We start from the raw sequence: 15,932 nt of genomic DNA on the forward strand, positions 1-15,932 counted from the left end.
GCCAACTAATCAACCACAACATTCATTCTCTGCAACACACAATCTTGTGGCTATTTACACAGCAAAGTGCCAAGGTACCAAAGATGAGCAATGCAGGAATGGAGCCTTTTGCAGTGTGAGGCAGGGAGCAAACCAAGAGGACATGCCCACCATCACAGGTTCCTTTTTGAACTGTCCTAACCTAAACCCCTTCTTAAAACAGCCATGCATTCAGATAATGTGACTTAAACTCAGTAATTTATGTAAATTATGTAGGCTCAGACAGATAAACACAAAATGCCACTTAAAAAAACTGGACATATGGGACCCGATTTGTGAAACTGTTTTATTTTTGTAACATGGTACCTAATTACAAATAAATAATTAATACAACATAACTCGATTAGGATATACAATGTTCAGGCAGTTTATCGTAACAACCAAGATCCCACTAAAAATGAGTTTTCATTAAATAACCAATTTGGTAACATACAACTGGTCATTCAATTAACTTTTCAGCCTGGTCCAAGGTGTATGCAAGTTGGAGATTGTTCCTCTTCCCAGTGAAGAAACATATGTACACAGTTTTACACTGAATCCAAAGTAGTTAATACATCACATTAATAAAAACGCTGCATTGCATCACCGAGATGCAGTTTTAGTACAGAATAAAAGCTTGTGAATTTTAGCAGGATAAAGGTTATTGCAAAGGAGTCTTAGGCCCTGTAGCAATTTCTGCTTAAAGTTACAAGCTTTACAGGATGTTTTCTATGTATAATTTCAATTCCATACCCATTTCTGCATCCTATCTATAAAATCAGTAGGATGAAGGCAGACATCATATTCTTAGTTTTAGCTGCACATGGGTTTTTGCTTGTTTCAGCAAAACATTTCATTACTGGTACACAGCTTCTCACTGAGATAATGGTCCCGCTCTTATATAAACTGCAGCAGCATCAGTAAGTTTGCACAGACTTTTGACGTGTAATTCTTTTAACTTCCTAACCTACTCCAGAAACACTATTTATTGCAAACAATGCTTATGACATCCACATTGAATTTAGCCTAAAGTCCCAAAATATTCTTAAATAACGGTAGGAATCTGAGGAAGATTCACACCACCCTTGGAATTTCCTGGTCATTTTTAATAATTAAATATGTAAATTTTCACAGCAGAGTATGTAGTTACAATATCCAATGATTCAGAGTCCTGGGAAGTTTATAAATATAAAAGCTTTGTTAAAAATCCCCCCTTTTGGGGGCCACTCAGGTGAGGTATATGCTCCTAGTTTGAACTCTAGAAAGACGTAATAATTGCAGCTCTTTCCACTACAAAATCCTCCATGTGATGGAGATCATGACTTCCAACCATGCATGTAAGTTCCTAATTTACTCCACAGCCTTTGAGACCCATGCTACACATTCCAGCAGGTACTTCTGCTCTTGCTACACTGGGCATGTGAAGATATACAGGAAAAAGGTAAAAAAAAAAAATAAAAATAAAGAGACCAGGTAAGTTGCTGGCTGACATGTAGTGCATCCATGCAGGGTTGCAACAAACTCCGCTTGTCTTGCTGCTCAGAAACACAAACAGAACACAGTGGTGGCCGAAGTATCTGACAGGCAGAGCAGACTGCAGGACTAAGACTGTCAGAGCAAGAAAGCTCAGCACCTGAACAGCAGCAATAGCAGCTGTGATCTGCCATCCCATTATAGTCCCAGTCAACTAGTGAGAAGCACAGGCACACACAGGACAGGTGGCTTTAATGGAACATGGAAATACTCAAGAATTTTGCACTATTAAAGTCAAGTCTTTTTTTATAAATCAAAGGAAAAAACACACTCAAATATTTGAAGCCACACAAATATTTTAAAGCCTATTTCCAGCATTCAGGCTAAAGTTAATGAACTGCTTTTATTTTCACATCCTGTAGAAGAGATAAAGGTCCATAATGAATGTGATATCTAAAGACAGGAATTATACATATTGATATCCATTTTAAATACAAAAACCCTGAAATGTAAAAACAAATGCACAGGTAGACTGCAACCCTATCTTGTAACTGGATTAGAAAAAAAACAACTTATTATTTGCAAACCATTTAAAAAAAATCACGCAATTTATCCAAAAGTGGATCTAAACCCTTTGCAGAATATTAACTTCAGATTGCCAAATTAACCAAAGACAGATTTTCTTAAATCTGCTGCACAATGCACCAAGTGATATACATAGTACTTCTGCAATTTATTCATTTTCACTAAAATAATCACCAAAAAAATATCTGAACGATGTACATCCTATGCTGAGTGCGAACTACTCAAGAACCTGTTGATGGAGCACAAGATACATACTGAAATATTAGTAATGTCTAATATATGGTGTCACACTTCCCTACAGAAGTTGGCAAGTTCCACATCTGGAATCTGGATTCTTCAGTCATTTTCCAACATTAGTCTTAAATTAAAACCTTCTGGAAATACAGTTATGACCTAGATACAGCAAGGCATTAATCTCAGGAATGCAGTTCCAATTTCTTTTTATTGCTTCTATTCCCATTTGACAAGTTACACCTGAATTCACCAAATGGTTAACAGTTTTTCATAGACAGCAGCAGGGGAAACACATGAGCAGTTGTAACAAAATACAATACAAACTGTGTAATGTGATCAAAATTAAAATACAAAGAACCTGCTTGATAACTTTCAACTCCTATGAAACAGCTTTCTATGATCAACAGATCATAGAAAGCAGTTAAATACTATTTCAGAAGATTTTAAAATGAAAATATGTATAGCAAACATTTCCCACAGCTCCCATGTCACAAATGCTAACAGCAGGAACTCCCTCCCCAAACAAAGGTTCTGCCATTCAGAACTGCTACATGCTACCATAGCTGGGTACTTAAGCATCAAGACCCTGATTTTTAGTACAAGTAAATGATACACATGAAAGAATAATCTCCAAATGAAAGACATTTTAATCCTTGCTCCATCAGGAAGTTGACTGACGTATGCCTTTTCACATTCTCATGTAACCCTGTTTAAAATATTCTTTCTAGAAATATTATGAAAATAAAATTCACATCTGAAACAAATCTAAACATTCTCTGAAGAGGAAAAGATCCTCCTTAGTTTTTCAAACTATATTCACGTATCTATAGTAAAACAGGAATTGAAACTCCTTCCCAAGTTAGGAACTGGGTGTAAGAAACCAAGCAACATAAGTAACTCCAGCTAACAAATACTTCAAATACGTGCTTTTAAAGCAAAAAAAATTATAAATAAAAGAACACAGAATTAAAGGGAGATTTTTAATGGCACAAAGGGCAGCTAGGCACTGTGTGAGCTGAGAACATAACTGTCATTATGACTTTAAAAATCCCCCCAGTTAGATTTGGGTTGCAGTTAGGCAGAACAGTGGTTTTGCCAGACTCTCACAAACAATGGAAGAGCAAACCAAGTGTAATGTCCAAACCTAATGAGAAATGACAAAAGCTGTTACAGTCCCTCTGCTAAAAGGAGAAGACACTGTCAAACTTACAAAGTGTTAAGTGAAATTAATGCTGAGATTTCCTATTAACTTTACACAATTCAACTACTGGATGAAATGGTCATGAGCCATGTCAAAAAGGAGTTTCCATATTTGAGAGATTATTCTTAGGTTTAACATCTGCTGTGTTAATAGCATCTTTTGTATTAAACAATCATCAACTAATACCTGCAGCAAGAGTACCTGCCTTTATGTAGAGCTGTGCCATGACCACCTTTTCATTTTCAGATAAAAATAAAAGTAATCATTAGGCACATATTAGAAGTGTATTACAGAAGCTGGAATGTCAAACATTTTCTCCCTCAAATTCACACAGAAAAATAGCACAGCAGCAAATAACATGGTCCTCTGTTTGACAATGACCTTGTTACAAGCATTTTCAACGTATATAATGTCACAACATCAATACCTTCCTATCTTTAAATAATTAGTTAAAAAAGGCCCCCAGTATAACCATTTCTTATATAGCCAAGTTCTCTTTATATACATCCAAATTTTAAAGATACAAATAAAACATTATACAGGATTTGTGTTTAAAAACTTGAGGCTTCAGAAACATGTTTTCCCAAAAAGACTTCAGGAAAATCCACAGACTGACAAGGTAGAAGAGAAGACAGGAAAAAAAGGGAACAGACACAGGTTTGCTGCCATAACATTTTACTAAAGTTGCCAGTCGTCATGGTGATGTTACCAGAATTAACGGTTTAAGCTGAAAATGAGGAATGGTAGTTTCCTGTGTTGACCTCAAGTGCTGAGACAGGCAATTCAAGTATTTCCTATTTGATCCAAGCTCACTGTAGTAAAATGGTGCAGACAAGGAATTATTTTACATTTTTTCCATACAATCGATCAATGTCCATCTGATAGTATGCCGTGAGCTCTTTGCGTTTTAGCTTGAACGCATCTGTCACCAGACCAGTCTCAGGGGTCCAAGGATCAGGGCTCAAACGAATTTTTACTGGTATTTCAAACTTCTCCAGATTAGCTGTAAAAACACAAAACAAATGTAAGCATGCTTCTACAATTAAGAGCACAAAAGGAAAAACTGTATTCTCACACAGAAAATCATGTGACATAAATTAAGTGTTCCTCAAACCCAACATAAGCTTTGCAAGCCTGTGTGGTCACAGGTGGGGTGACAAAGTCCATCAGGGACTGCTCTCCAGTTTCCACAGAAATAAACAAACCACAGCTGTTTGGGTACCTGTACTGCTCCTCAACTTCAGAAAATCCCCACTGTGTGGAAGTGACAGCCTCAAAACATACACTGTTATACCAATGTTATGATCCCATCTTCTGGAAATAGTCTTAAAATCCACATTACTTAAGCTTGAAAAAACAGGGTTTGGGTTGGTTGGTTTATTTTTTTTTTCCTGATAGCTCTCAACTGTTCAAGGAAGATAAGTTCATTTGGCAGCTGTTCCCCTCACTGACACAGAACAGTGCTCTGCATGGTACACCTTTAGCATAAACCAGTATCCTTTGCAAGAGTACCATGCTTTCAGACATAACAGAAGAAAAACAAATAAAAAAAAGACATCAACAGATGGGCAATATTAAAATTTTCTGGTTAGAAAAAAAACCCACAAATATGAAATTATTCTGTGCTACCTGTCAGTTTTAGATTTCCCTGTGCCTTTACTCCCCATGACATTAAATCATTGGGCTTGGGTTTTGGGGTTTGTTTTTTTTTTTTTCAATCTAGCATAAAACTCATTAAATTACTTTAAAAGTCTATGATACCAGGCTGAGACAAAAAACAAATATGAAGCAACAAAATGTGTAAAAGTGCATCAGGATTAAATCAAATACTCCATTTCATGAATTCTAACATATTTAATTCTCTTTTAAATAGTTACTGCTACACAAAAAAAAAAGAGAAAAGTGACCTTGTACATGCCCTCCATCTCAACAGCTTCTTAGAATTACTTTGCCCATATGCTCCATGCAGTGAAGAAAAAAAGGACTGGAGACACAGGGCAAGATAAAAAAATAAGTCTGCTGCAGTACTGAGTCTACACGCCTTGTAAGAGTATGCTCCTATAAAAGAAGTCTGCAAATACACTTATCATGGAGTTTAATACAAGTAATAAGGAGGAGAGACAAAGATTAACAAGATAAAGATAGCTGTAAGCATGAAGTTATCCAGGGTAAAAAGGATGGGAACAAACTGCAAAGAGATGCAGGAGATTATCATGACACAAAGTGAATGCAAAACACAGAAGAAAACTTTCATTGCATAAAAGTGTAAAAAAAAAAATGCATAAGAAAAACAAATTTAACAATGGCCATTTAGAAAAACCCAACGTTTTGTGGTCATAACCAACAGCTTTACTGAAAAAGCTAAGAGCTTTGTAATAGTCAAAAGCAAAAAACAAGGCAGAAATTATTATGAAAAAAGACAAAATGTCACTGTGCCACTGTCTAATTCTGCACCAGCATAGCTGAATAGAGTATGACCAATTAGCATGAAAAAAGATACAGCTGAGAGGGGAAGTATAACAGACAATGGGGGGAAAAAAAGAAAAAAAGACATCACAACTACCATTGTGACTCTTCGCTGCTCTTCCCATACAAGAGCTCAGCAGAAGGAAATTGAATTAGCAGATGGCAGAGCTAAAATAAACAAGGCATTTCTTCACATGAACATAACTGAGCTGTGCAAGTCTGCCACTGATAGAGAATACTTACACAACTTTAAAAGGTGACTAGAAGAGTTAATGGAAGAAAAGTACTGAAAATTAACTAAAGTCACTGCTTTCAGTTCAGGAAACCCCTGAGATGCAAGCCACTGGAAGCTAGGAGAGACCCTGTCACCACGGGCTTATTTCAACTATGCACTGGCATGTAGCATGTCAGACTGTATGATCGCTAACACACATGGATCTAAAGATGACCCACACTCTTTTGGGCAAGCAGCTAAGGCCAAAAAGCTACTACAAGATATCATAAAGAGCACTAGACACACACATGCACACACCAATTTCTCGGGAACTTCATACATGTTTTATGAAATATACACTCTCAAGGAAATACTTTTAGGCCTCTGCTTATCTGTTTCACAGACGTTACAGTCCACAAGATCAATACTATCTGCCCAGATACTCACCTGCCATGGCAGCCTCAGCTAGCACCTTCAGTACCTCTTTTTCCATCTCAGGACTGTTACAGATCTCTTCCCAGGTTCCTTTAAATCCTTTCTTTCGAGCTAGTTCTGCAAGTTCCTTTTGATTTGGCACAACAAATCCAATGACGTAAGAATGGAAACTGAGAAACAGAATGTATTTTAGTACAGATTTCGTAAAGTTAACAAGTCTTCAAAAATAACATTTCAAGTTGGGGCGTTTGCAGTTAACACAGAGATATTGCTCTTAACAGTTGGCTTTTGTTCACCTGATAATTTTTCTCAAATAGTACACAAATCACCTTTGCCTGCTTAAAAATAAATAGAAAGAGAAGCTACTTACCTTACAGCAACTGGATTGCTTCAAGGTGTGCTGTCCATATGCATATTCCACTGTTTCTCATGCTCAAAGCTTTGGGGAAGCAGCACCCATACGATGTCAATGCGCCCTGCCTCTCCTCATGTTTTGCATCCCGGTATGAAGACTGGTGTGCGGCTTCCCTACCTCAGATTCCTCTCAACTGCAGAATCCAGTTACTGTAGAGGAGTAGAGGACTGCAGTGAAGAGGGGTTGGGGAGCAGGTTGTGGAATGAGCATATGCACAACACATCTCAAAGAAAGCCTGTTTCTGTAAAGGCGGTGACTTCTCTTTCAAGTGAATGCCCATACGCTCACTCTGCTGTTAGCAATCTTTGTCTGCTCCTGATATGCTCAGCACATACGAAGCTGTGATCTCAAAAAGTCTTCAAAGAACACCAAAGCACAATTTGTCCTGAAACAGGTATTCAAGATCTTTCAGATGGCGTAAAGTTCAAAAAATATGAGAACCTCACATGGCAGAATCAGAGAGCTGAAAGCAATCTGAAATCACCTAAATTCATCTGCCTGCCTTTACACAAAGTCAACAACATATAATAGATGTTTGTCTAATGCATTCTTGAACATCAGGCAAACTCTTCATGGCAATGCTTCCTTATTCCTAGCACTGGTAAGCTAAGATGATGGATATTCCTGACTCTTCCTCTCTGCAGCTCACATCAGTTGTATTTTTCATACAGCCAATAGTCAGATATTCCTTTCCTTTACACAGAAGCCATTTATTCATTCACTGTTACCATTTTTCCTTCTCACCTTTCTAGTCTTCCCTTCCTTTAAGTTTAGGAATTTAAGCAATGACCTTCCCAACTCATGTACCACAGATCTCTGTCCAGATGTTCCCATTTTTGCCTGGACTCTTTTCAAGAGGTCCTCTTTTCTGAAGTGATGCATGCAGAACCCAGACCCTTTAATGCTTGGCAAGAAGATAGCTGTGCATCTTGTAGGCTACAAACTTGATTCTGTCATATTATTTGCCTTCTTATAACGGCATGGCACTTGTTGACTCATGTCAGCTCCTGCAGAACTGCTAGCGGCTGGTGGTCCTCATCCTGTATTTCTGCATTTTATTTATGTCTTTTCCTCTCTTTAAACTGATTGCTTTTGCTATTTTCAGACAAATCTCTCTCTAGTCAAACTTTCTCTGTATTCTAATGCTGTCTTCCACTCTACCTTTGGTACTGTCCCACCTTAACCATATACAGGTTTATTAAAACTTCTTAGGTTTCTTTCACCAGACAGATCATTAATACAATATACAGAACTTCAAAACACAGTACAGTGAGTACTTCAACTTATCCTTTACGATATCTTAAACAATTTTAAAATAGTAACTCTAAACATTAAATACCCTTTTAGTTACTGCACATTGCAATTTTCTCCTTTGTTACTGGTACGAGTTGTAATGATAATCTGACAGCAGCTGTGAAGATTTCACAAAGTCCATTACAAACACAGGCTTCCCTAGCATCATCTGTCATCAGGCTTTGCCTGGTGGCTGACTCAGAACCATTCCCATTTTTCACTAAGAATATACTTACAGAAAGACTTCAGACTAGCCTCAGTATCACTGCATACATCTCATCTTGTCTCTGCCTCTCTGATTCAGACCACACACACCTCCCCCTTCACTCATGCTATACTCTGTATTGAACCTTGTAACTTTGTCTATGGTCTGTAATGCATGTATTATGCATTAAGGCATCCAGAACACAAAGAACTGTTACTTTGATCACAGGTACCCATAGTCTTTTGACATGCCTAAGGTCATATCCAGCAATATCACCAGTGTCTCCAGGGATAAACAGTATATAAAAGTAATCCGTTTGAGGGTTAGCCTCAAACTCTTGGTTCATCTAAAATTCAGCCTCCCAAGTAAAAGCATACTTCCCTCTGGACAAACTGTATTATCCAGCTGTGTTTTTTCCTAGAAAGAGCACCTTGGCACTCACAGCTCCTTGAATGTGTAGCTTTTCATTCTGTACTTCTAAGTTAAATCCTCACTTGTTGCAGTTCAAATGCTAAAGCACTGTTTGTCTTGAGAAGTAATCTGAAGACCACATCATCTCTCTGGAGCAGCTAGTTCCCTCTCAATTGCTGTTCCTTCTGCAGATCTTTTGAATTTGCCTGCATCTTCAGTCTTAGAGGTCATAACAGCACAAAGGAAGTTCTCAGAATTTGGTTCTCAGGACCTCCTCAGTCATCTCCATGCTAAGACATTTTGTCAAAACATTTCTCCTACACGAGGCATCCTCATACCCCTCCTGTGCTTGAGATCCTACCACAGTATAGCCCTCAGACCTATGGGAAGAGACATACTCAAAAATGCTACATGTGAATACCACCATCTCCATTCTGTAAAGTCTGGTCCTTATCAGCTCTCCTTGAGTTTCATGTTAAGAACTCCCTGGGGTTTTTTGCCATGTTTGGTCATTCCTCTGGTAACTGCTTATTTTCTTGACATTACACTTGAGACCTACTGAACATATCTTGAATAGACAAAATGCTGATAAAGCAGCAGGGCTCTCTTTCTGAAGGTGCTCTAATCATGATTTGTTTCAGGAAGCATTTTATTCCTTATCTCACTGAGTATTTTGGCTGAAGTGGTCAACTAATACAGCTTCTGAAGAAGCAATATTATGCAGACACTTCTGATTCCCTACTACCATATTCAGAGGAGTTTTGCACCCCAAGATCTAAGGTCAAATCACAGATATAACCCATTCCCAGAAGTCTATCCTCCTTATCCTTTTGCACGTGGGAGATAGAATAGCTACAAATGGACTCCTCCTGCCTATGAGACTGCCGCTCAGGCAAAAGTATAAGGAGAGACAGGATATAAGAGAGATCACAGGCACTGCTAATAAAAAGCCTCCAAGCTCACACTTGCTGAGATGAGTATATACCCACAATGAAATGTGCATATGGACAATCATTCAGAGAATCTGTAGCACATGACTATTTATGCCAAATAACACACAAATACACCGGCCTTAGAAAAAACAATCTGGAATATATTTGTACTTATTAGATTACCTTTAGAGACTGCTCCTAGATTTTCCTACTTTTAGGTAATAGACAAGACACAGACTGTCAGAGACAAGTCTGACAAGTACATTTTAGTCTTCAATGTTAGGCTGGCCTGACAAAATTAACACAAAATTTGATAATATAATTTCAATAGTGAAATTTGATCCTAGACCAGCAGAAATCACCACCTGTTGGAACTTCCTTCTCCACAGACTACAGAGGTTGCTCAGAAGAGGCACATAACCTCAGGCAGTTCAAGCAAGCAAACATGAGACTCACCTAGTAGGTCAAAACTACAAATAAAGCTTAATATAACAACTTTTCCTCAGCAGTGGTGTGCCCAATGCATGTTAAGCTATTGAACCACGACTATCAAAACTGAAGTTCCAGGATGAAATTCCAGGATGACTACCATTAGTTAACACAAAAAATATCACAGAACCAGGTGAACAAACCAAAAGTTAATTTTCTACTTATTACTAGTGAGCAATTCTCTGGTATATTTGTCCTGGCCTCTTTCAAAGTTATCAAGTGGGGCTTTTTTTTGCCATACCGGAAATCAGAATATTTCTGGATCACTCATAAGCTCCAAAATTACTTTCCAAACATTTAAATGACAACAGGAAACACAGACCACATGAAGTATATTTATACATTTAAGTTTACATGATGCACAGGTAGAGAATTCTAGAAATAGAAACTTTTGACATCTCTGAGCCCATATAGTCTAATTCATTAGCACATGTAGAAAATAAGTAGAAAGGACATTTGATATAATTTATCAAATGTGTGTTTGCAAAGTATTTACAAAGTGTTTTCTCTCAAGCTGCAATGCTTCTGCTGGCATTAAAGGAAAGCACTTTCAATGCACAAGCCAGCTTCTGAGCTGTTAGTGTTTCCCCCCTCCCTTCCTCTGAAGAACACATCACAGCTAAATACAGCAACGAACAAGGTGTCCTAGGTCTTCTGTAGGTAATCATCTCAAAAATGTTTGAGTGGTATCTATAATAAATGCAGTCAGAGCTTAGCTGCTTTTCAGACTGGGGAAAAGGAAAAAGACACTAATTCTTAGCATTTTCCAATGAATAATGAAAAAAAATGGGAAAGAAAAAATAAAGACATACATATCAGATGGTCTGGTTTTGATAAAGTTATTCCACTGTATAAGTAAGATAATTTTACAACTGGTCTAAAAAATTCCATACATTGAGTGAAAAAATAAATTTGCTTATAACTTCAGTAGGACAAAGAATACAGCAATGATAAAGTAGCAGCTGCCTCTTACCTGCTTGCATATGCACAAATATTATCTACCAGTGGAAGACTCTTTAGAGCTGCTTCTACTTTGCCAAGAGAAACATATTCTCCTGCCTGGAGTTTTACAAGATCTTTTTTACGATCTATTGAAGAAAAACAGGAATTAAACATTATAGAAGATTTTAGACACTGTTTTTATACTTTCCTGAAATGTATGTATAAAAGCCAAAAGGAAACTCACATTTGATGAACGTATCAGAAACATTTAATACTAGGTTTCCAAGCTTTGTGTTTTATCAATCTTTCCCTATTACAAAAATGAGACATGCTTCAATTTAATGCATTTTGTGCCTTTACAAAAGCATTTCCTGCATGACAGCACTGTTATGTGAATGGAAGACTACTAGGACTATTCAAAAGCCAGTTTTTGTCTGAAAACACACTTTGTGCTGTCTGGTCCAGATGCTTAAGGCAGGAGATGCTCTATTTGGTGACATTTTGTTACTCATTACCAGGCTAAATCTGTATTTAAAGACCACCTGTCACCTGTAACATGAAACACAATAGGAACTGAAACTTAAGCCCAAATTACTTGATCTTATTGTACATAGCCCAAAGGTGGCAAAGGTCACCCTTACCCACGAAGCTGTGGGGGCAACCAGGAGTACCTCTCCCTTTCTATGAATTTTGTTAGTGCTTTGTGCAACCAGGCAAGTCAGTTTTGCAGCTATCAGTGCAAGACAGCTGCAATGGGACCTCAGATTTTGCTGATACAATAAACCAAATATGCTTAGTTTTCAGGATTAAAGAGAATACTGAATCATCCGCTACCTTCAAGAGACATCTGGCAGTTTATACGGCATCATTCTTGTGCCTATAGGTATCAAAGGACTATGGGTCTATCACAGCCTTATGTATAAGACCTTTACCTTGCTATATTTTTCTCCTAGATATTGTGAAAAATGGCAAGATTTGAAAAAGGCTTAATTACTGAGCACATATCATCAAGAGTCCTTTCAATGAACCAAATTCCAGTTACAAAATCATAAAAATCTAAGGCAGCTCATACAGCTTCATTAGCCTATACTTAAGTCGCTAATTAATATCCAGCCTCACTAATAGAGAGGTGTCAATGTTAAGACTGTTTTAAAAGAAACTGTTCAAAAAATTACCTTTTAAAGCACACAATCACGTTTATGTTAACATATCAGAATTTCCCTGGGATACATGCTAGGGCTTTAGACTGCATACAAAGATACAGAGATCTGGGGGGGTTAATTACAATATGTAGAAGAATCAGAAATATGTTCACCTGAATTTATTAACTCACCAATAATTTTTAGACATCCATCTTGATGAAACTCTCCAATGTCACCAGTATGGAGCCACCTCTGCCCATTCTCATCAACAGAGAAATCTTTTTTGGTTCGTACTTCATTTTTGTAGTAGCCCACAGTCACATTTGGCCCTCCGATAAGAATCTCACCTCTAGGATATGGTTTATCAGTGTTGTAATATCCACCTAAAAAAGCAGGTTAAGTTCACAAGAACTGAAATATATTCCAAAGCAAAGTTTTCTATTCTTTTTACAATTTAAATATAGAACTAAGCACTTTACTATGTCCTTAAACAAAGTTACCACCTGCCTCAATAGTTCACTTGCCCCTAGTTCAGTTTCAATTCTGTGCATCTCTCTGTCATGCTCCATAAGTTTTATACAAGCTTGAATAAGATTAAAAAACCAAAATGAACGAACAAACAAACAAAAACATAAAAAACTACAACAAAAATCTACAAAAGAGATTTCACCTCAATTTAGGAAACTGAAAGGAACGATAAAGTTTCACATTAGCCCCAAACACCTTTAAGTATTTCTACTCTACAATACATAAAAGCCTACAGAGAAAGGAAATGATGTAAATGCATTTCAAACTTCATTAAATAGATTTTGTATCGCATCCTTTAAGCTTCCATTCCATATGCCAATTTTAAATGAATTTATTAACAATAATATTATGAAGACTATTTTAAAATAATTTAATGGCAACAGAAGGTATCATGCATGCACTTCGGTTCAAGCCTCCTGTATCCAGCACCTCTAAGACACAACATACACAACCTGCACACTGTCCTGCAAGAACACTAATCTAGATCAGAAAGAGGTACAATACTGCATAAACATCCACAATATGCATATCCAAGTACAATGAACACAAGATATAGTATAGCTAAAGAGTCATAATACAACCTAGGCAAAAAGCCTAGGTTGATTGCTCTGTCTAGACATTTTAAGTTTTAAAACCACTGAGGAATTAATCCTTTTTCTCTCCCAAGTTCAAATTTTTATAGGTAAAAGTAGCCTTTAAAAATTAAAAAGCCAAGAAATAGATTTCTAATTACTACTACTGGGCAAAGCCCAACAGAAAAATAGCTATAGTAAGTTCCTATAAGCACACTATAATTAAATCACATACAGAAATTCTCACCTTCTTCCCAGTTCATTAACTTGATTTCACAACAGATCAAAGGTGCTCCCACTCTCCCTGTAGTGTAGTCCCAAACTAAAATTTAAAAAAAAAAGCCAAAGAGTAGGAAAAAAAAAATCAAAAGAAGTCTTTGCTGTCATACATCTTATTTAGTGAAAATTAACTGTTATTTATTTCTAAACTTTAATTCATAGAACAGAACTTCCAAGAAAACCAATGGATCCATCAAGGTCACGCAGCTAAAATACTTATCCCGCAAAGGGAACAGATTTCTGTATTTACAGATACCTCCAGTCATATCAACACACCTACCCATGTGGATCACACTTCAGAAGTGGCACAAATTTAAATAGTGTTTGCTGGACTAAGAGAAGTATCAGTATTTTATAACAATTCAGGGATACTGTATTTCGATTCACCTTCCTGAAGTCTCACTTCCAAACACTTCTGCATCTAGGCATGTTACTGAAAAAGCATCACTGCAGACTACATTATTTGTATTACAGTTCCATGTTACAGACACCATTAAGTTCTATGATATGAAATTAGAAGTCTGGTGCAGGCTTTTTCATTCATGGTTTTATTTTCCTAAAGTCTCAAAATTATTTATTCCGTTTAACTGCTAAGTGCAATAATTACAAGACCCCATTCACATTATTATGGGTTTCTCTATTACAAATGAGAATATTTTTTATGCAAGTCACCAGCTTTAGCACAATGTATCAAAATTAGTATTCCTACTACTTTATACATTTATGATTATAGACAATTCCCAGCATCCCCCAATTAAAATTTGGTGGCATACTCCAAATGAATAGACTGTCAAAGCACCCAGCATGGATCACAGCACTCATTGGGATGTGCTGACACCAACCTTCCATGATTGTTCCAGCTCCAGATGATTCAGTTAACCCATACCCCTGTCCTACAGGGCAACAGAAACAAATGTTCATAAACCGCTGAGTTGCTGCAGAGAGTGGAGCTCCTCCACAAAGCAGGATGCGAATTTTCCCACCTAGCAGCATGCGTACTTTCCGGAAAATAAGGCTAAAATGTAAAGATTAAGAGTATGCATTTGTTGCTTTAAAACAAAACAAGAGAGTACTTAATTCTGTATCTGAACTGAAAGTTTGAACCATCTTCAAATATACAGAATTACAGGATCCCAAGGGTTGGAAGGGACCTCGAAAGATCATCTAGTCCAACCCCCCTGCAAGAGCAGGGTAACCTAGAGTACATCACACAGGAACTTGTCCAGGCGGGCCTTGAATACCTCCAACATAAGAGACTCCACAACCTCCCTGGGCAACCTGTTCCAGTGCTTTGTCACCCTTACAGTAAAGAAGTTCTTCCTGATGTTAATGTGGAACCTCCTATGCTCCAGTTTACACCCATTGCCCCTTGTCATGTCACTGGATATCACTGAAAAAAGCTTAGCTCCATCATCCTGACACCCACCCTTTACATATTTGTAAACACTGATGAGGTCACCCCTCAGTCTCCTCTTCTCCAAGCTAAACAGCCCCAGCTCCCTCAGCCTCTCCTCATAAGGCAGGTGTTCCACTCCATCATCTTTGTGGCTCTGCGCTGGACTCTTTCAAGTAATTCCCTTTCTTGAACTGAGGGGCCCAGAACTGGACACAATATTCCAGATGCAGCCTCACCAAGGCAGAGTAGAGGGGGAGGAGAACCTCTCTTGCCCTACTAACCACACCCTTTCTAATGCACCCTAGGATGCCATTTGCCTTCTTGGCCACAAGGGCACATTGCTGGCTCATGGTCATCCTCCTGTCCACCAGGACCCCCAGGTCCCTTTCCCCTTCACTCCATTCCAGCAGGTCAAGCCCCAACCTGTACTGGTACATGGGGTTGTTCTTCCCCAGATGCAAGACTCTACACTTGCCCTTGTTGAATTTCATCAAGTTTCTCCCTGCCCAACTCTCCAGCCTGTCCAGGTCTTGCTGAATGGCAACACAGCCTTCTGGTGTGTCAGCCACTCCTCCCAGTTTAGTGTCATCAGTGAACTTGCTGAGGGTACACTCAGTTCCCTCATCCAGGTCGTTGATGAAAATATTAAACAGCACTGATCCCAGCACCGACCCCTGAGGGACTCCACTAGTCGCAGACCTC

General features: G+C 38.0%; 1 protein-coding gene across 4 annotated transcripts in view; it reads right to left on the reverse strand.

Annotated features, from left to right (window-relative positions):
- Window positions 1-311: 311 nt before the first annotated feature.
- Window positions 312-15,932, reverse strand: part of ACSL3 (acyl-CoA synthetase long chain family member 3) — a 70,225-nt gene continuing 54,604 nt past the window's right edge. For all 4 annotated transcript variants that reach the window (XM_005150214.3, XM_031049928.2, XM_034063616.1 and 1 more), the window contains exons 11-16: window positions 14,677-14,849; window positions 13,803-13,877; window positions 12,647-12,838; window positions 11,345-11,459; window positions 6,639-6,796; window positions 312-4,514 (exon numbers count right to left, since the gene is read on the reverse strand). In XM_005150214.3, coding sequence (XP_005150271.1) covers window positions 4,351-4,514; window positions 6,639-6,796; window positions 11,345-11,459; window positions 12,647-12,838; window positions 13,803-13,877; window positions 14,677-14,849 — 877 coding nt within the window. In that variant the 3' untranslated portion in view covers window positions 312-4,350. The remainder of the gene's footprint in view (window positions 4,515-6,638; window positions 6,797-11,344; window positions 11,460-12,646; window positions 12,839-13,802; window positions 13,878-14,676; window positions 14,850-15,932) is intronic.

Source organism: Melopsittacus undulatus, chromosome 6 (genome assembly GCF_012275295.1).
Source record: "Melopsittacus undulatus isolate bMelUnd1 chromosome 6, bMelUnd1.mat.Z, whole genome shotgun sequence".
Taxonomy (NCBI): domain Eukaryota; kingdom Metazoa; phylum Chordata; class Aves; order Psittaciformes; family Psittaculidae; genus Melopsittacus; species Melopsittacus undulatus.